Here is a 20,349-nt window from a genome sequence, read left to right as displayed (position 1 = left end):
AGACAGTAGCAAAACCAAGTTTACAGTTCATAGCTGAAGGGAAAAAAACCCAACAACTGTACTTTGAAATGTTCCCCACTCCCCCCAACCTCTAACAACTAAGGATTTTTTTTTTTATATAAAGGAGAAAATATAAAGGAAATGTAACTGAAGTAGCAAAGATTTTGAAGATATCATCCTTTTTTTCCTCCCTTTTCATGTGATATTAAGAGAATAGCAAGCTTAAACTAATGGAAGAAATTAAAGGAAATACTCATTTGCATAGCACAGCCTGAGAGTTTAATGTCTCAAAGGTTTAGTTCAGGTTGTTGGTTAGACCAAAGAACTGGTTAACACTGTGCCGACTTAATAATTTACATCCAGATTGCGGAGTTCAGTATTCCATATCAAATCATAACACCTATATCTATGTGGGAACCATGGAAGTTTTAATGGTTTCAGTCATGTACTTCTTGTTAAAAGAAGCTGTTTGGTCTATGAGACACCACAGACCACTGTACCCAAAAAATCTCTGGGATCCGCTATGGCTTTCTGCTTAGATGCTTCTTCTTTCCATGCGCTCCTGCTATTCCCAGGGGTCATGCAGCTCCAATTGGCCTAACACCCGGATGCCAATGGCCTTTCTATGACACAACTTACTGCATGGAGGGAGAAAGATCTCTGTTTTCCTGACTTCCATTTGTCCTGCTCATGGACGCTTGGATTTATGGAGAAGTCACCATGGGATTTCAAGCAATGAGGAAAAATATGTAAAATTCATTACTTCTCTTAGTTGAATTAGGAACAATATATGCAAATTGAGTGCTCATGCACACGCACACACAGGTGTGCATGGAGATTCAGTGCATGGATCTTGAAATCTCTTTTGCGTAACAGTTTTAATCCAAATATTGTTGAAACCAGCAGAAAGGCCATTCCATTAATATTGAGGGGCTTGGATTAGATCTCCCCATATGAAACATACGGCATGAGTAAGTGATTGTCTGGATGCCTAAACTGTTTTGGGGAGCATTCATCTCCCTTTAGTTTTAGAGGCAGTCTGCATTATACTGGATTAGGTTTGTAACTTGGGTTTATGGTTATTTGTTCCATACCTTTGTTAAAGATGCTTTCAAAGCCAACTAAGGATTATGTTGTCCAGTTTCCTCTAGGGTTGATAGGAGTTATCTAGCTCCCTTAGCTGACTTTGGAAATCTGAGTTTGAATGTCCCATCTGCTTTTGGACAGACTCTTGAATAGTTGATTTAGAAAATATAATTAAAAAGGATCAACTGTAAGCCAAATTTATTGTTGAAGACATGACTTCTTGTCCTTAGGCGATATGTGTATACACTGATGAAATTAAAAGTGTGGCTGCTGTTAACTGTTTTTTTATGTAAGAAAAATGTGTTATAATGTCAGCATGAATGGATACAGGTACATATTTTTGTTATTTTTGCTTCAGGAAGATACACTCAATTTTGTATATCATTTGGAACTACTGATTCTCATTAAATATATTTAGAAATTACTGGGTTTGTTTACCACCAGTCATGTCAATGTCATTGCCTGCGAATATCAAAAGGCCGTTGTGTTTTCCAATTAGAAAAAGGAACAGAACTGCCTGAGGGAGGATACAGACCCACATAGGCTTGCCTATCGTAATAGAGCAGATATTTATAGAGGCCTTTTAATAATATTTTTAAATTCCGTTTCAGTCAACTTTGAGTAAGTGGAGTGAGAAACATCTTTTTTTGTATTGGCTTTTGATAAAAATAAAACAAGGATCATTGATGCAAGGAACCATTAAATGATAGCATGACATTTTAACATTTCATTTTAAACCATGTTTGTATTGTTTTAAGGTATGATGACTCTAGGTCCAACTGGTGCAGGAAAGACAAAATGCATTAATATTTTGATGAAAGCAATGACAGATTGTGGTGCTCCTCATAAAGAGATGAGAATGAACCCAAAGGCTATCACAGCTTCCCAGATGTTTGGTACCCTTGATGTTGCTACAAATGACTGGACAGATGGTATTTTCTCTACATTATGGAGAAAAACTTTAAAAGCAAAGAAGGTAATGGATATTGTATCACGATAGTAATACTGTTTCTGTAAGGTCTAATTACCTGTCATTTATGTGAAAGATCTTACATTATAAAATCAAATGGGAAAATACAGTATTGGTTTTACTTTGTGTCTGCATAGCTCAATGTATGCCAGACTCACAATTACGTGTATACGACAGAGAGCACTAGGCTTCCCAAGGATTTGACGTTCCAGAATTAAACTGGAAAAGATCTTAAGGGTTTTGCTTCCTTCTGTAAGCAGGTAGTCCTGCCATTCAAATGCAAAAGCAAAGCCTGTTCATGTTTTGTTGTGAGGACAGGAAAGTTAGTTTTCTCTTGTCTGGTTTTATGTCGTTGTCATTCTATTTCACTATTATATCAGAATGTGAGAGACTTTGGTAAGAAATCAGTGCAGGCATTTCCCAATTCTCTTATCAGACCTGCAGATGATGTTTCATGGAATCATAGTTACACTCAAATCTTCAGAAGTTTCATTCAATTCTCTCTTGGAAAATGGGAATCCTTACATGAAATACTTAGGTAACATCCCACAAAGACTGACTGTGTGACTGTGTCTGTGACTCTGTTTAATGGGAAATGTTTTCATCCACCTTGATGGATGCTGAGCTCGCTGATGTTCTTCTGTAGAAGGAAGGGACAGCTTTATGCTTAGAGCAGCCCAGATTAATTTTTGTCACCATTCCTTAATATCCTTTTTGGTGTGACAGAGGATAACAAAAGAAGGATTAAAATCACTGAACAAATTATAAAAACTGCAGTTCATGATGAGCTAATCAGCACCAAATTATGACTCATTTTTTTGTATCCAAGAGTATATTCTCTGAGATTAAATAAATGTGTGATTTTGGTCCATGTATGTAAAAGTGCTTGTGTGTATGTCTCCTTTTTTTTAGGGTGAGCATATCTGGATAGTTTTGGATGGACCTGTTGATGCAATATGGATTGAAAATCTAAACTCTGTTTTGGATGATAATAAGACCCTTACTTTAGCCAATGGAGATCGTATTCCGATGTCTCCCAGCTGCAAAATTATTTTTGAACCTCACAACATTGACAACGCTTCCCCTGCAACAGTTTCCCGTAATGGGATGGTCTTCATGAGTTCTTCAGTATTAGATTGGAAGCCTATTTTAAGAGCTTGGCTGCAAACTCTACCTGTTACATACTCTGATGTCCTATGGAATTGCTTTAATGCTGTGTTTCAGGTACTTCAACAACTGGAGAAAAAAAAATATTGTCTTTCTTATTCTTTAATGAAGCATTGTTTCTTCGTCAGTGCTTTTTGAATTATTTACTTCTCTTTGTTTGTGCAATAAAGTAAGGATGAAGGATTTTAAAAAAAAAAGAGAGAATTATCTCTAACATCAATGAATGAGTGAAACTATAACAGATTAATAATTTCGATACTCTGTTTTGTCCGCATAAGTTAGTTGGCAATGAATTGTTAAATCTGTGATTATTTTATAATGTATGTTGGCAAGACAGAGGTATTCTCTTTGACTGTAATTGTTACTGAAATTTTAATTCTTGTTAGGATACATAAAGGGAGTGGATTTTGTTTGTTTAAAATGTAAAGAAGTAAATTTGGAAAAAAATTAAGCTAGATTCACTCTGGTGGAATCTTTCTCAATTTTGGCTGCAACAGGAATTCATTTGGCTTATTAGTGATTTTTAAAAGACATTCTATAGTTCATATTAATTAAGGGCAGTTCTGTGCTCTGTGGTGTTCTGAAGCTCAGTGCATGTGACTATAGTGATCTCTTCTGATTTTATAATCAATGATTCTGTTCTGAAGGAGATTTTTGAGATGGCATCTCTTTGATACATTCTCTGACTAAATGGTGTTCAATTGGTAGATCCAAAGGGAGAATTCTGAATGTTTTTTCCCCTCCATTTGGCCTTAGCATACTGAATCATTAAAAAGGTTTCACTATTGTTATTATGGATGGTTATACTCAATAGAGGATCTAAAAGCATAATCTCAGGAGCGTATTGTTTTCAATTACACCAAAATTCTTATTTTTCCTTTGAAATTTTTTAAAGAAATAGTTATTGCTTTGCGCTTTTTCAGCGGTTATCTTCTGATTTCCTCAACATTGGTGGAACAAATGCAACTTCCTTATATACGTTGCTTTCCCATTGGCTCTCTCCTACCAGTTTTCTTCTGTTGGATTTCACAGGGCTTTCTTGTTGTTGGATTTTACAAATACAGGTTTAATGAACTTTGAGTGACATTTCAGAAAGTTTACTTATAAATCATGATAAAAGCAATGATTGATGCAGTTTTTGAAGGCCCTGAATGTTAACAAATGTCTTCTTACAGAAATGTTTCATTTCAGTGCCCATTTACTTTAAAACCAGTGTTTAACAAGCTATTCATTTTGTTCTACCTCCAAAACATAATGATATGACATAGTATTTACTGCAGCAGCAAGAGAAACAGTTCTGATAATGAATTTTAAAATATGTTTCCAAAGTAATGTATATGTGGGTCAATTTACTGCTTCTTTGCCACAGTTCTATTTATATTTAATACTACAACTTGCTCTGAAAACATAATAACAACATTTAAAATACACAAGCCTGAAGCAATAGCAATAAAGTCCAGAAAATATGTATTTTATTAGACTGAGAGATGAAAAAGCAGTGAAATATGAAGTTAGTTCTGTGCTGAAGGCTGCATTTGGAACTATCGAAATGTAAATGAAAGCTGTCACGCTGTCAGCTTTCTTTCACTTTTAATGAGATATCTTTGTGTCTCAACTAATAGAAGTGATAACAGTGATTTTACAGATGAGAGTAACACTACTTTTGTATTCAGGTGGCTCTTTTTATAGTTATTATTTTCCCCTACATAAAAAAGAATGAATAAATAAATTCTAAAAGAAAATTTGTGAAATAAGATGCGTCAAGAGTGGTAGTCAAACCCCAAATGCAGAGCTTGGTAAAGTTAATGCTATTATTAAGAAAAGCATGGATAAAAGCTTATAAATATCTGATTTTTAGAGGAAAATGAAGATTAAGCTATAGATGGAAATATAGTAACTAAGGAGAATCAGTCTTTCAAGTATGCCTATAGAGGCGTTTTGAAATCAATCTAAATTCAACCAAAATAGATATAAGACAACTGCTATAGTAGTGCCAATTTGCTTACAAGAAACACTCATTATTTATACTAATAAGAATAGTATTTGTCACCAAAAGTCTGCATATTGAATAAAATCATTATTAATGAAGGTAGAGTAAGTAGCAATAATGCAGAAGGAAGCACCAGAGAATAATAGTTGTGAATCAGTGGAAAGAATGTGTTTGCTTTTTTTCATGTATATTATAAATTCCACTGTAAGTCACTAGTTTTTATATAAAAGACAGGAGGTAGTCCAAAAGACAAGGATAAATTTAAAAAAAACCCAACACACCCCAAAACAACCCCTGCAAAACAACCTTCTTTAGAACTGAGATTATCTTTGAGTTTTTTCTATTTTCACAGGATTTTTTTTAAATGACAGTTGAGGGGTTGGACTTTCACTCTCCCTTTCATAGTTCTTTCTTCTCAGCAACATTTCCTGCTTAGGAGTAATTTCAAGTAAACTCCCATCCCCGTCTAAAGTAACTAACTCTCTTTAATCTAGAAGCTATACTGCCAATTTCTTGTCTGTAAATGATGCTGCTATCTGTAAGCAACAGAATTGCTTCGCTGATGGAAGTAATTATCTGAGACAGTTTCAAAGAACTGAAATAATTAAAATAATTACCTGAGTGGTGTTATTTAGTTTGTCTGCAAAGTGTGACGCTCAAACTAGTGATGGATGCTGTGTGAGTAAGATAAGTTTCAGCATGTCTATATGTTGTTTAAATGAAAAAAAATCTAGTAATTTTTAATTCACACTCGCTCTCCCTTTTTTTTTTTTTTTTTTTTTTAATATTAAATCTAGTGTCCTGGATCCCTTATTGACCTATTATGGAGACTTCAGAGAATTCCTAAAAGCAACAGAGTAGTCAGATGTGACTTATTCCTCTCTCCACATTAAATCTCACCCTAATCTTATTTGGGCAAAAGCTGCTATTGCTTCTGGAGCATAGAGTTGAACATATAATCCAAAGAGTTTCTTAGCTTTAATATTTAAATGTTGATGTTCAAATTAATATTACAAATACCAATAACTTTGCATTATTTAATTGTTCTTGTGCTTGTCTAAACCCTTTGAGTGTGTTACCAACTTCTTGTCCTAAAAAATGTTCTGCAGTTCAGTGAGTTCCACAGTGACTGTACAGTGTGTGTCTCATATCAGTTTTTAATATCTGACTTCATTTAGCAGTCTCTTTTTAACGGATAACAAATTCCTGATCCAAATTCTTCGTAAATTTTGCATATTTGTCATGGCACAACTTATTTTTTCAGACCTCCTGTCCAAACAAAATACCATAATAAGTAGTTAATTCATGCTAATTGCTGTCTTGATCTTGCATCTTTCCTTCTGCCATATATTGTTTTAAAAATAGTAGTAGTAAAGTATTAGCGTATATGGACCTGATTTTTTTTTTTTTTAACCTCCGTAAACTCAAAGAACAAGAAGGACATAAATCTCACTGGAATTATTAGTACCATAAAACACATTCTGGTGAAAATTAGGCTCTTGAAAGTACAGACTATTTTGACTCATGAAATATCTTTATTCTGAGCATCTCGTATCAATTATTAAACAGTTTGCAGTGCCCTGTGAGACATCTAGTCTCTTTGACAGATTAGGAAATCTCAGAGAGATTTAGGTCTAAATTTTAAAGATCTTTAGATTGAAATCTCCCATGCGGCTTTCAGTGCCTTACTTCTACCCGTTCCTTGTGGAACCCACAAACTCTTAATTAGTCTCTTGAGCACCCTATGTACTGCTGGGGGGCAAAACATTCATTTTAGAGGGTAAGCCACAAAAAACAATGCACAGAGGTGGAAGCACTTTTGCTAGTCAACAAGAGACAACTTAAAAAGGGATGTTTTCTAAGCCTACTTCCTCCTGTGTATGCCAACATTCAGACTGTCTTCTCTCTCAGACCATTTAGCCATGAGCCCTATTCTAGATTAAGATGTTTAAGTGAGTGTTTTTTTTATAATATATCTCTTTGTTGTGTGTGTTAATCACTATTCTAGTGATGTGGAACTCAGGAGGATGGTTCAGTCTCTGCTAACAGATGCTCAGCATAGAGTACTTAGGGAACTTTAGTGGCAAAAAAAGTAAACTGAAAATTGGAAAAAAGCTGGTGAGCATGTGAGTAATCAGCTCACTGATTTTTCAAAAATATCTAAGTGATTGTTTACATCTTTGGGTGATTGAATGTCTTCATTGTCTCAGCTTTCTCAGTGACAGGACATGAGAGCCATAAATGGAAATCCTCCAAAATTACTGTCTCCCATAGTGTCCCTGTTGTACTTTTGCTTCCCAGAATGACTAGGCAATGTTCATTTCCAAAGATTACAAAGGCAAATGGAACCCATAGGGAGGGAATTATATTGAAAATTGTTAAACGAAGCTGAAAGTAGGTTATAAATTACATCAGTCTGTACTATGGATAGCAATTGATATTTTAAAATAATTCTGCACTGAAAATCTCAGAGGACTTTACATCAGTTTGAAAGTTTGCTGAAGATATTGAAGAACACTTGACAAAGGCAGACATGGTAGCCATCACTATGGAATAACCTGAGGAAAGTCCAGTTTCCATTAAAATCAATTACAAAAGTCCCTTCGGATCCTGCCAGGGTTCTACAGAAACCCAAAAGTATAGTGCGGTCAGAACAGATCAGATAGATAGAAATTTATAGCGATGAGATTGTGCATTATATACTTAACATTATGACAATTCTAGTGCTTTTATCTTCCCACTACAAAAATGGCAATGGTAAATTAAAATCTCCAGTGGAGAGTGCAAAAGGCAGATTCCTGATGTAACCAAAAAGCAGTCTTCAAATTACTCTTCAGGAAATTGCTGTATGAAGCTCACATGAATATTCTGATGATTGTGGTACATCAAAGTTATTTTTCTAATATGCTGTTGTTGATAGCAAAATTCTGTGGTCTAAGACTGAAGATTTATATTCCCAGAAATAGGGAAAAATATTATTCGGAATAAAGGTTAGAGTATACTTGAAATTAAGAAATTGGTCTTATCTAAGAATAAATCATACCATTGAAACTGGTAAGCAAATTCTTTACATGATATTTTTCCTTTCCAGGATGTGATAGATTTTGTTTTTTCTGCTGTGACACCAAAAATGCCAATTTTAGAATGTATGTACATCAAACAAGCTATTGACCTCCTACAGGTAGATATGACATTCAGTTTTTCTCTCTCTCATTCTGTATTTGTGCTGGGACATTGTTCTAGGAGGGCAGTAGTTACATATTGCATCTGCTTTGCAGGGTTTGTTGTCCGACCGAGATGAGAAGCAGCTCAGCGAGGAACATATTGCTCGCTTGTTCATATTTGCTGTAATGTGGTCAGTTGGAGCTCTTTTGGAACCGGATGACAGGCTGAAAATGGAGCTGTTCCTACGGAAGCACTCTGCAGTGAAAGAACTTCCAGCTGTGAATGGAGAAGAAACCATGTTTGAATTTGGTATCAGTGCCTGTGGCCAGTGGGAGCACTGGTCAAAGAAGGTTTGTATGCCGTGACGGGCTAAGCTTTCTTAATGAGTATATAAGATGTATTTGGTAAAAGCATATTATTTTATTATTTAAAACCCTGCATAACTTGATTAGGAAGATTAACCCTACCAAATGCTCAAGAGTTTCTTTTTTGAAAGATTTTTTTTCTTTTATCCATAAATATCTTTGGCAGAGAACAGGAAGATGCATTTGAAATAGCCTTGGAGGTGAAACAGAAGTGACCTTAGCTTTGTCTACTGTCTATTACCCTACTATTTAAGAACTCCCAGTAAGAAAATCTTTCTTCATGTAACACAGAATAGTAGAGTGGAAAAATCACGTTAGTCTAACACTCTTTTAGAAAAGCTTGCCAAGGTACTGATGGAATATAAATGAATGCTTGGCTTTCAGGAAGATAAGTTTTGCTAATGTACATTTTATAATGTACATTTGGGTTTGTGTTCTGATGCAAAGTGATTATGTGGCCAGGTAGAAAGTCTCAAGACTTCTTGTGTGTCTTTCTCACGCAGGTCCCTGAATATATTTACCCTAAAGATTCAGTACCAGAATATACTTCCATACTGGTTCCAAACGTAGACAGTGTCCGAACAGACTTTCTAATGCACACTATCATGAGGCAAGGAAAAGCTGTTCTGCTAATTGGGGAACAGGGAACAGCAAAAACAGTTATGATTAAGGTAGGTGGAGTGGAAAAACGTGTAATATCTTTGTATGATAACACTGCAATAATTGACATTGGCAGAAATGTTACATTGGAGTATAAGAGTAACTTGATTTTTCTTCAGATCACATACTAGCATTCTTACTGAGGCATTTTGCCAGTACTCACATGGCCTATGAGCAAAAAAACATAAGTAGCTATACTTCAGTATAAAAGGTTCATTCAAACTTTGCTAATGTTTTCTTTTCTTTTGAGAAGTCAAAGTGGAAATTTTGCTAAGAAAATACTGACCCTTGGAAGACTTTTTATTTCCCTGTGCTTTGTCACAGTGGTGCCATGTGTGAACTGATCTTTTGTATAACCTTGTTGCACAGTTTCTTCACAAGCCAAACTGAGGAGAAATAAAGAACTTCCTTCTTTCCACGAGATAGGATTCACCTTTCTCAAAGGGGCATGAGGGTCTTAGCACAACACATAGTTGGGCTCGTTGTCAGGGCTTTAAAATAGATTTGAAGGGGGAGGGGGATAATATCAAGATTAATCAAGACAAGCTTAGAGTATCTGAAAAGCAGCAGAAAGGAATTCCAGATGCTCCAGCCAGTAAGTCACATTCATCAGGGGCCTAGCTTAAATGCCTCTATGCAAATGCACGTAGCATGGGGAATAAACAAAAGGAGTGAGAGGTGTGTGCGCACCTGCAGGGATATGGTCTTATTGGCATCACGAAGATGTGGTGGGACGAATCCTATGACTGGAGTGTTGAAATGGAAGGATACAGGCTCTTAAGGAAGAACAGGCAGGGGAGACGAGGAGGTGTCATCCTCTATGTCAAAGACCAGCTGGAATGCATGGAGCTCTGCCTGGAGATGGATGAGGAGCCGACTGAGAGCTTATGGGTCAGGATTAAAGGAAGGGCAGGGACAGGTGACATTGTAGAGGGGGTCTGCTACAGACCACCTGACCAGGAAGACCAGGTAGATGAGCCCTCTATAGACAGACAGGAGCAGCCTCGTGTTCACGAGCCCTGGTCCTCATGGGGGTCTTCAGCCACCCTGATATCTGTTGGAGGGACAACATAGCAGGGCACAAGCAATCCAGGAGGTTCCTGGAATATATTGGTGATAACGTCTTTCTCCAAGTGATAGAGGAGCCAACAAGGAGAGGTGCTATGCTGGACCTTCTTCTCACCAGCAAGGAGTACCTGGTGGGGAATGTGAAGCACAAGGGCAAATAAACAAACACAAAAACAAACTCAAACAAAAAAAAAGGAAGCCTACAGACGGCGGAAGCAAGGACAGGTAGCCTGGGAGGAATACAGAGAAATTGTACGAGCAGCCGGGGATCACGTTAGGAAAGCTAAAGCCCTGATAGAATTAAATCTGGCCAGGGACATCAAGGGGGCAAAGAAAAGCTTCTATAGGTATGTCAGTGATAAAAGGACTAGGGAAAATGCGGGCCCTGTCCAGAAGGAAATGGGAGACCTGGTTACCCAGGATATGGAAAAGGCTGAGGTACTCAGTGACTTCTTTGCCTCAGTCTTCACTGGCAAGAGCTCCAGCGGAGCAGCCCAAGTCACAGAAGACAAAGGCAGGGACTGGGAAAGTGAAGAACCGCCCACTGTAGGAGAAGATCAGGTTCGAGACCATCTAAAGAACCTGAAGGTGGACAAGTCCATGGGACCTGATGAGATGCATATGCGAGTCCTGAGGGAACTGGCAGATGAAGTTGCTAAACCATTATCCACCATATTTGAGAAGTCATGGCAGTCTGGTGAAGTTCCCACCAACTGGAAAAGGGGAGCCATAACCCCCATTTTTAAAAACAAAGACCTGGGCAACTACAGGCCCGTCAGTCTCACCCCTGTGCCTGGCAAGATCACAGAGCAGATCCTCCTGGCGACTGTGCTAAGGCACATGGGAAAAAAGGAGGTGATTCGTGACAGCCAACATGGCTTCACTAAGGGCAAATCCTGCCTGACAAACTTGGTGTCCTTCTATGATGAGGTTACAGTGTTGGTGGATAAGGGAAGAGCAACTGATGTCATCTATGTGGATTTGTCCAAAGCATTTGACACTGTCCCACACGACTTTCTTGATGTATGGACCACTCAGTGGATAAGGAATTGGCTGGATGGTTGCACTCAAAGAGTTGCGGTCAATGGCTTGATGTCCAAGTGGAGGCCAGTGACGAGTTGTGTTCCTCAGGGGTTGATACTGGGGCCCGTGCAGTTTAACATCTTTGTCAGCGACATGGACAGTGGGATCGAGTGCACCCTCAGCAAGTTTGCTGACAACACCAAGCTGTGTGGTGTGGTTTACACACTGGAGGGAAAGGATGCCATCCAGAGGAATCTTGACAGGCTTGAGAAATGGACCTGTGTGAACCTTATGAAGTTCAACAAGGCCAAGTGCAAGGTCCTGCACATGGGTCAGGGCAATTCCAAGCACAAATACAGGTTGGGCGAGAATGGATTGAGAGCAGCCCTGAGAAGGACTTGGGGGTGTTGGTTGATGAGAAGCTCAACATGAACCAGCAATGTGCACTTGTGGCTCAGAAAGCCAACCATATCCAGGGCTGTATCCAAAGAAACATGGACAGCAGGTCCAGGGAGATGATCCTCCCCTTGTTCTCTGCTTTCTTGAGACTCCACCTGTAGTACTGCATTCAGCTCTGGGGCCCCCAGCATAAGAAGGACATGGAGCTGTTGGAGTGGGTCCAGAGGAGGAGCACAAAGATGAGAGAGCCGGAGCACCTCTTTTATGAAGACAGGATGAGAGAGTTGGGGCTATTCAGCCTGGAGAAGAGAAGGCTTCAGGGAAACTTTATAGCAGCCTTTCAGTACTCAAAACGGGCCTCCAAGAAAGCTGGAGAGGGACTTTTTACAAGGGCATGTAGTGATAGGACAAGGGGCAATGGCTTTAAACTGGAAGAGGGTAGATTTAGATCAGATATAAGGAAGAAATTCTTCACTCTGAGGGTAGCGAAACACTGGAACAGGTTGCCCAGGGAAGTTGTGGCTGCCCCATCCCTGGAAGTGTTCAAGGCCAGGTTGGATGAGGCTTTGAGCAACCTGATCTCAAACTGTTCTATCTATGATTCTATGACTCTTTACTCAGGGTAATTTTTCAGAGGTTAAATTTAGTGTTTATTATCTGCTCTCTTAATTCCTTCACTGAAAAGGACTTTTTTTTTTTCTGTAAAAAAAAAAAAGAAAACCAAGATCGCTATTAAATTAACAAATACATGCTTTCCATATTATAAAATATCATATGACACTTAAAAAAAATAATATCTTACTATAGAAGAGCCAGTATTCAAAAGGCTGAACAGACCCAGGTGTCGTACCAAACTGCGTATCCCTTATTTGAAGAATTGAAAGTGTGATGGTTTTCAGCATGGTGTCTGTGATCTCCAGGCGAATCTGTAAACTTTTTGATGAATAAGAGGCAGCTAAATAAAGCTAATCTACTGTTGGGACGGCTGAATTTGCCATACAGGCATCTGTACCTTCAGTGGAGGATTTGCAGAGGTCTTGAAATTGAAAATAACTGAAAAACACTGGCCTAAATTGACCTTTGGCTTTTTTAAAATCTGGAGCCATTTTGCATCCCTTAGCCGTGTACTTTCTAAGCCCTGACATAAAACAAGTTGTACCGATGCCAGCCATTAATACTACTTTTTCAGCTTAGCTGTTGATGCCAACATGCATGCCGGTGTAATGTCAACTTCTGTTCCTGGCACCAGTGGAGAACTATTTTAGCAGAGTGAAGAGGCGGGGTCTGGGTGGTGGTCTTGATATTCCACATACTGGATTTTGGCCAGATACTGGCAACCTCCAGCCTTCAGCTGCCATTCCTGTTCCTAAAAATAGTTGGAGCTGATTCTTGGGAGTTGCTTACCCTGTGTCTATTCTATAGAGCAGAGTATGTTCCTTACACAAGGGAGCATAATGCCAGTAGATATTTGATCTCATTTAAGGTTAGGAGTGAAAGTTAACTGCCTTCACAACTGTTCCCCTTCTGCTTTCACCTTCTGTAGAATTTTGCTTTGCTACACCTCGTGAAAAAGAAATTTCCAGATATATGCAGCTGGTTTAATGAAAAAGTAAAGACACTTCAGGTAGTAATCTGAATTAATCTGAAGTAACCTTCAGCATTGGGTGAAATCAGTATATATGAAAATAAAAAAACATATAACAGAGTGTTATTTAAGACCTTAAGTTTCTATTAATTCATGAAATGCAAAACCCCCAGAATTTAATGTGAAACTGGTGCGGTAGAGTTGAAAATTGCACCCAGCATCTGACAGTTTAACTAACAAAAATAATCCCTTTAAATAACCTCTTCTTTTTCAAAGATAGTTCTCATTTATATACTGTGGAATGTTACTGTTACTATGTAGAGATTCTGAAATGCCGTAACAAATAAATCACGAGTGTGTTTTTGAATGGTTGTGTATTCATAGTTGTGGTGGGTTGTCCTTGGCTGGCGGCAAGACCCACACCCAGCCGCTGGTTCCCTCCCTACCTCAACAGGACATGGGTTGAGAGAAGAACAAGGACATAACTCACCAATTACCATCAAGGGCAAAACAAACTCAGCTTGGGGAAAATTAGTTTAATTTATTGCTAATTAAAAATAGAATAGCATGATGAAAAACAAAGACAATACTAAAACCACCCTCCTCTCACCTCTCCCTTCTTCTCAGGCTCAACTTCACTCCTTCAATCCTGACTCCTCGACCTCCTCCCACCCTGAGCGGTGCAGAGAGATGGGGAATGGGGGCTGCAGTCAGTCTGTTAACAGCTCCTCTCTGTCGCTCCTTCCTCCTCCCACTGTTCCCTGCTCCCATATGGGGTCCCTTCCACAGGGTACAGTCCTTCATGAACTGCTCCAGTGTGAGTCCTTACCATGGCTGCATTTCTTCATGAATTACTCCAGCGTGGGTCCTTTCCATGGGACACAGTCCTTCAGGAGGAAAGTGCTCCAGGGTGAGTCTCCCATGGACTATAGTTCCTGCCAGGAAACCTGCTCCTGCGTCAGCTCTTCTCCACAGGCCTCAGGTCCTGCCAGGAGCCTGCTCAGACATGGGTTTGCCATGTACTACAGCTTCCTTCAGAGCACATAGAATCATAGAATCATAGAATGGTTAGGGTTGGAAGGGACCTCAAAGATCATCTAGTTCCAACCCCCCTGCCATGGGCAGGGAAACCCTCCACTACACCAGGTTGCCCAAAGCCTCATCCAACCTGGCCTTGAACACTTCCAGGGATGGTGCATCCTCAGCTTCTCTGGGCAACCTGTTCCACTGCCCCACCACCCTCTGAGTGACAAATTTCTTCCTTATATCTAATCTAAATCTGCCCTCTTTCAGTTTAAAGCCATTGCCCCTTGTCCTATCACTACAAGACCTAGTAAAAATTCCCTCTCCAGCTTTCCTGTAGGCCCGCTTTGAGTACTGGAAGGCTGCAATAAGATCACCCTGGAGCCTTCTCTTCTCCAGGCTGAACAGCCCCAACTCTCTCATCCTGTCTTCATAGGAAAGGTGTTCCAGCCCTTGGATCATCTTCGTGGTCTTCCTCTGGACCAGCTCCAACACCTCCCTGTCCTTATGTTGGGGGCTCCAGAGCTGAATGCAGTATTCCAGGTGGGGTCTCATGAGAGCAGAGTAGAGGGGCAGAATCACCTCCCCCAACCTGCTGGCCACACTTCTTTTGATGCAGCTGAGGATATGGTTGGCTTTCTGGGCTGCCAGCACACATTGATGGCTCATGTTGAGCTTCTCATCCACCAGCACTCCAAGTCCTTTTCCTCAGGGCTGCTCTCAATCCATTCTTCCGTGCAGCCCGTACTGTACACATTCACCTCCTGTGGCATGGCGACCTCCAGGGACTGCAGTGTGGCTATCTGCTCCGATGTGATCCTCCGTGGGGTGCAGGAGGATAACCTGCTTCACCATGCTCTTGTCCATGGGCTGCAGGGGAATCCCTCCTGGAGAACTTCTTCCCTCTGCTTCTGCTCTCACCTAGGTGTCTGCAGGGCTGTTTCCTCTCACATTTTTTTCTCACTTTTCTCTCTCAACTGCCAGGCAGCATTTTGTCCTTTCTTACACAGACTGAGTGGCTCTGGTGGGTCTGTTAGAGCTGGCTGGAATCACCTGTGTCTGGCATGGGGAAGCCCTGTCTTCCTCTCAAAAGAGGCTGCCCCACATCCCCCCCTGCCAGCAGCTGGGCACCTGCACTCATTACATTAGTTTTGAAGAAATTGTTGAAGCCCTGAGGAGAGGTTTGAGCAGTGACCTGCACCATCCCATCAGCTATCAAGAGTACTCACCAAATACAGCACTCTTGCACGTACATTGCATGCATAGACTGTTATTTGTGTGATGTCTGAGAAAAACTTATTTCTGAAGGGCACCTTCTCTTAGTTTGAGATCGTTGTATCAATATTGTGTCAGCAAAATTAACAGTTTAACATTATTCATCAAAATATTTTGAGAGGGCTTAGGTGTGTCTTCCTTTCTATTGTCACACAGTGTGTGTCTCACGGGAGTTGTTCTTAGAACATTTAATCAGAAATGATATAGGTTTATTTTTCCGAAGTGCCAAAATTGAAACATTTTCTAGTCAACCCTGTGATAAAGATAACGATTTAAATTATATTCAACTTTGTCATAATTGCAGGAGAATTGAATCTTTAAAAAGAGATAACATTGGAAATCTGGAATTTTTAATACCATTTTGATGTCCCAGGACTCTTGCAAACAAAATATTTCCCATGCTTTATATGTATGCCTTGCTGTGGCTCCAGGGTTACATCATTTTCTTTCCGGTTCTATTATAAAACCTCACTAAATATGAAAAATGGAACTTTGTTGCTTTAGGGCATCAGCAGTAGCTGTGGGAATTGTATGCATTCGTAAAACCCAAGGATTCCTTTCTTCATTAAGAGAGGATAACTATCAGTAAATGAGATGTAGCTGAGTTTAATTTTGCACTACTGTTTCTTCACACTGCTTTTATTTTAAGATACGGTGTTGTAGTTTAAATGTGAAAAAGGATTTGTATTTTCACTTGTTCCTTGCAGACTGCTGTAATAGATCATCACTAACATCTTGGATTTAGAAAAACCCTGACAATTGCTAATGTGAAGTTTATTTGCATGTTGAGTTGTCACGTTTACTTCTTGTAACACTTAGTGAAGTCTGTTAAAAGCTTGTAAATTTTAATACTTGGAAACTTTATGCAAAACATTAACTGAGAGGTTTTTTGAATTTCAGGTTGGAATTGGTATATTTCTCTGAAATAAACTGCCATTTGACATTTCGAAGTTAATAGCAGGACTGAGATTTTGTAGATGTCTGATTTTTGCAGGGCTGCTGAGCATCTGCCTCTCCTTTTGGCTGAATTCATGTGGAGTTACTGGTGCACTTTACTTCAAATTGGTTTATCTTGCAGGATTACACAAGCAAGTATGATCCTGATGTTCACTTGACCAAATGCCTAAACTTTTCTTCTGCAACTCTACCAAATATGTTTCAAAGAAGCATAGAAAGTTACATAGATAAAAGAATGGGCACCACATACGGTCCTCCGGCAGGGAAGAAAATGACTGTCTTTATTGATGACATCAACATGCCTGTGATTAATGAATGGGGTGATCAGGTAAAAGGAAAATTTCAATGTTTGGGAATTGGTGGTCTTACCATTGCTACTGATGGAAATGCTGGTCTGACGGTTGCAAAAATACAAAAGTTTCGGAAAAAAGTATCACAATATGGACTACACCAAGTATGTCTACTAAAAGTAATTTCCCTAAGCCAGTTTTACAAGAATGATAAGCTCTCAGTCCCAAAAGATTAGAGTCAGTATCAAGCCACCTGATGCAATTGCCTTAGCTTTTAAGCCTTTTGTTTTTGGTTACATACATGCAGAATTTCCAAACTAGCTGTACTAAGAGCCAGTTTGGGAAAGGAAACATGCAAATCCAAGAAGCAATCACTCTATCCTTCCATCTGCTCTGGACTTTAAAATACAGTTATTATTAGGTGAAATCTAACATCACAGTTGACATCCAAGACTAGCGGGATGTCCTGAGGTATTGATAAATGAATACTTATAGACCTATCCTCTGAAAATCTGACTTAAATTCAAAAAAATTACTGCTGAGAAAAAGTAATTTTCCTGCTCCCAGTATAGCTCTGTAAACTTGTTCTCTCACTGTCTCTATACAAATGAATGTATGACTATACTTTATGCTAAACTAACCATTCTTTGTCACTATCTAGATGCCTGTGTTGATCTAAATATGCAGTCTGGCTTGAAACTTAAAAGTGCTGAATTTTCTTCAATTGATGTTATAGAAATCCAGTTGAATGTCTGACCTCATGTCCACAACCATGTAGCACGTGAAGCTTACATGCAGCCAATCCACTGCATTAGATTGCTGCTTACCACGTTGCATGGCTTTATAAATTGCTGAAGTGTACAACAGAATACTTGAAATTAAGAAAGATAAGAGTCTTTCTTAAGAAATCAAGAAATTAAGAAAGATAAGAGTCTTTCCTTCTGTCTACTAATTTGTTATACTGGAGATTTCTTTTTTTTTTTTTTTTTTTAAGTTATGAACCCTGAGATACTTAACTACTCCATTTCTTTTTTTGGGGGCAATAACTAGATCACCAATGAGATTGTAAGACAGCTGATGGAACAGAAAGGTTTCTACAATTTGGAGAAGCCAGGAGAATTCACGAATGTGGTTGACATTCAATTTGTAGCTGCTATGATTCACCCTGGTGGAGGTCGGAACGACATCCCACAGCGCCTGAAACGCCAGTTCACCATCTACAACTGCACACTTCCTTCCAGTTCCTCCATTGACAAAATATTTCGAACAATAGCTGAAGGCTATTTCTGCGAACAACGAGGTTTCCCTGCAGAAATATGTAAACTGGCTTCAGCATTAGTATCTACAACTCGAAAGATTTGGCAAACGACAAAAGCAAAGGTAAAATTATGTCTGTTAAAAATCCTTTGAAATATTTGTACCATGACAAAGCAACAAGACTCAGGTCTTTTGTACTGACATATGTGTTAGTACTTCATATTGTGAAGCTGTGACCTGTATATGTAACTGCTGGCTCATGCCTCTGTTCTGCATTTGTTGCTATCAACACCTAGTTAGGTGATTATAAAATGAAAATAAAAAACATATAACAGAGAGTTATTTAAGACCTTAAGTTTCTATTAATTCATGAAATGCAAAACCCCCAGAATTTAATGTGAAACTGGTGCGGTAGAGTTGAAAATTGCACCCAGAATCTGACAGTTTAACTAACAAAAATTTTTTACCATGAGAGTTGTAGAACACTGGAACAGGTTGCCCAGAGAGGTGGTGGATGCTCCATCCCTGGAGACGTTCAAGGCCAGGTTGGATGAGGCCCTGAGCAACCTGATCTAGTTGGAGATATCCCTGTTCCTTGCAGGGGGGTTGGACTAGATGACCTTTGAAGGTCCCTTCCAGCCCTAACCATTCTATGATTCTATAATCATATGCAGTGCTTTCTATAGCTAATACAAGAATTGCATTATATAACTATAATGTAGTAATCATAGCTGATAGGAACATTTAGGTGTCTTCTGGTTGAGAAAATGTCAAGGGCATAAGCAACCATGAAAATGAAAAATTAGATAGGAACCTTCTGTAAAGATGTTTGGGATTGTAAGAAACTTTAAAGATCTGAAGTAAATGAAAGAAGTCAAATTTGGGAGAGAGGGAATCAGTTCAAAACAAATAAAACCTGGTGTTTAGTAAATTCCAAATACTTGCTTCTTCCATTTCAAACAGATTGTAAAAACATTTAACTGCAATTCCTGAACAAATGTTGCTTTGAAACAGAAAATAAAATTTATGTGTAGAATGAAATTTGAAAAGTTGAGTAAAATAGAAATGTGTGCCAAATTTGATCTTCTAATGAAAAAAGTGGAAGGGAGTAATGGAAAGATAGGGATAGACAGGGATTTGATAAATTATATTTTCTAGTCCAAAAAAGCTTGGTCAGAACTTCCCAAACAACTCAACTGTAGACATAAACTTGGCTCACAGAGAAATAGAGAGAGTTCTAGTGAAACTATCGACCAGTCAACTATTGACCAGTATGTTCAACAGAAATGGCGCTTATTGCTGCCAATTAACTGCCTACAGAGAAAATGTAGCTTTTACAAAGTTTTTCATTTTTCAAATTCTCTTTTCAAATTTTTCTACTCTCTTTTCTTTGCTTTTCCTCACCTACTTTTCGTTTTCCTCATGAACTTTTCCGCATGTGTTCTTGGAAAGGACAAAAGAGAGTGACAGAAATGATCTGGAAGAAAGGGCAGGAGCAATACCACAGGTTAAGCAGTGCTGGCATTTTTACTGTGGCCCTTAATGCCATCATTAACTAACCTGTCTTGGCTACCCTTCAGTCCATGTTCCTGAGCTCGAAAGATTCAAAGAAACTCGAGTGAAATTGGTGTGAACTTAAAGAGCTGCTCATCGCTAGACATTTCTTCATTTTTACCTTTGCCTCTTAAATGCCAAGCATGTATTTCTGCTTTAATGCAATATTGATTTTGAGGTTTGCGAAAATTTCCGTATTCATTTAATTCTAGATAGAAAACATTTTTATTTAGTAGTTACCTGAATATAGCTTGTGATGTTATTTTGTAGATGTTACCAACTCCAGCTAAATTTCATTACATCTTTAATTTACGAGACCTGAGTCGTATTTGGCAAGGAATACTTACAGTAACTTCTGAAGTCTGCCAGAGCATCAGTGTTTTGGTAGCCTTGTTCCAGCATGAATGCAGACGTGTTATTGCAGACAGGTTCATCAGCCAAAGTGATAAAGACTGGTTTGAAGATACGATGAAAGAGGTAGGCCAATAGTGTTTAAGTATTTGCCACAGAAAGAG

The 20,349-nt window shown here is 38.9% G+C and overlaps 1 protein-coding gene across 1 annotated transcript in view; it reads left to right on the top strand.

The window, feature by feature from the left end:
• The window catches only part of LOC104375270 (dynein axonemal heavy chain 5), a 168,285-nt gene that overhangs the window by 73,480 nt on the left and 74,456 nt on the right, over positions 1–20,349 (top strand). Inside the window, exons 46-53 of the mRNA XM_086609153.1 lie at positions 1,845–2,062; positions 2,969–3,280; positions 8,305–8,394; positions 8,492–8,728; positions 9,247–9,414; positions 16,855–17,061; positions 18,074–18,403; positions 20,105–20,311. Of these exons, the coding sequence (XP_086465279.1) occupies positions 1,845–2,062; positions 2,969–3,280; positions 8,305–8,394; positions 8,492–8,728; positions 9,247–9,414; positions 16,855–17,061; positions 18,074–18,403; positions 20,105–20,311 (1,769 nt within the window). The remainder of the gene's footprint in view (positions 1–1,844; positions 2,063–2,968; positions 3,281–8,304; positions 8,395–8,491; positions 8,729–9,246; positions 9,415–16,854; positions 17,062–18,073; positions 18,404–20,104; positions 20,312–20,349) is intronic.

Source organism: Tauraco erythrolophus, chromosome 3, assembly GCF_009769465.1.
Source record: "Tauraco erythrolophus isolate bTauEry1 chromosome 3, bTauEry1.pri, whole genome shotgun sequence".
NCBI classification, from domain to species: Eukaryota; Metazoa; Chordata; class Aves; order Musophagiformes; family Musophagidae; genus Tauraco; species Tauraco erythrolophus.
Note: the sequence above shows the minus strand (reverse complement) of the source record. Positions and strands in the feature narration are given on the sequence as shown.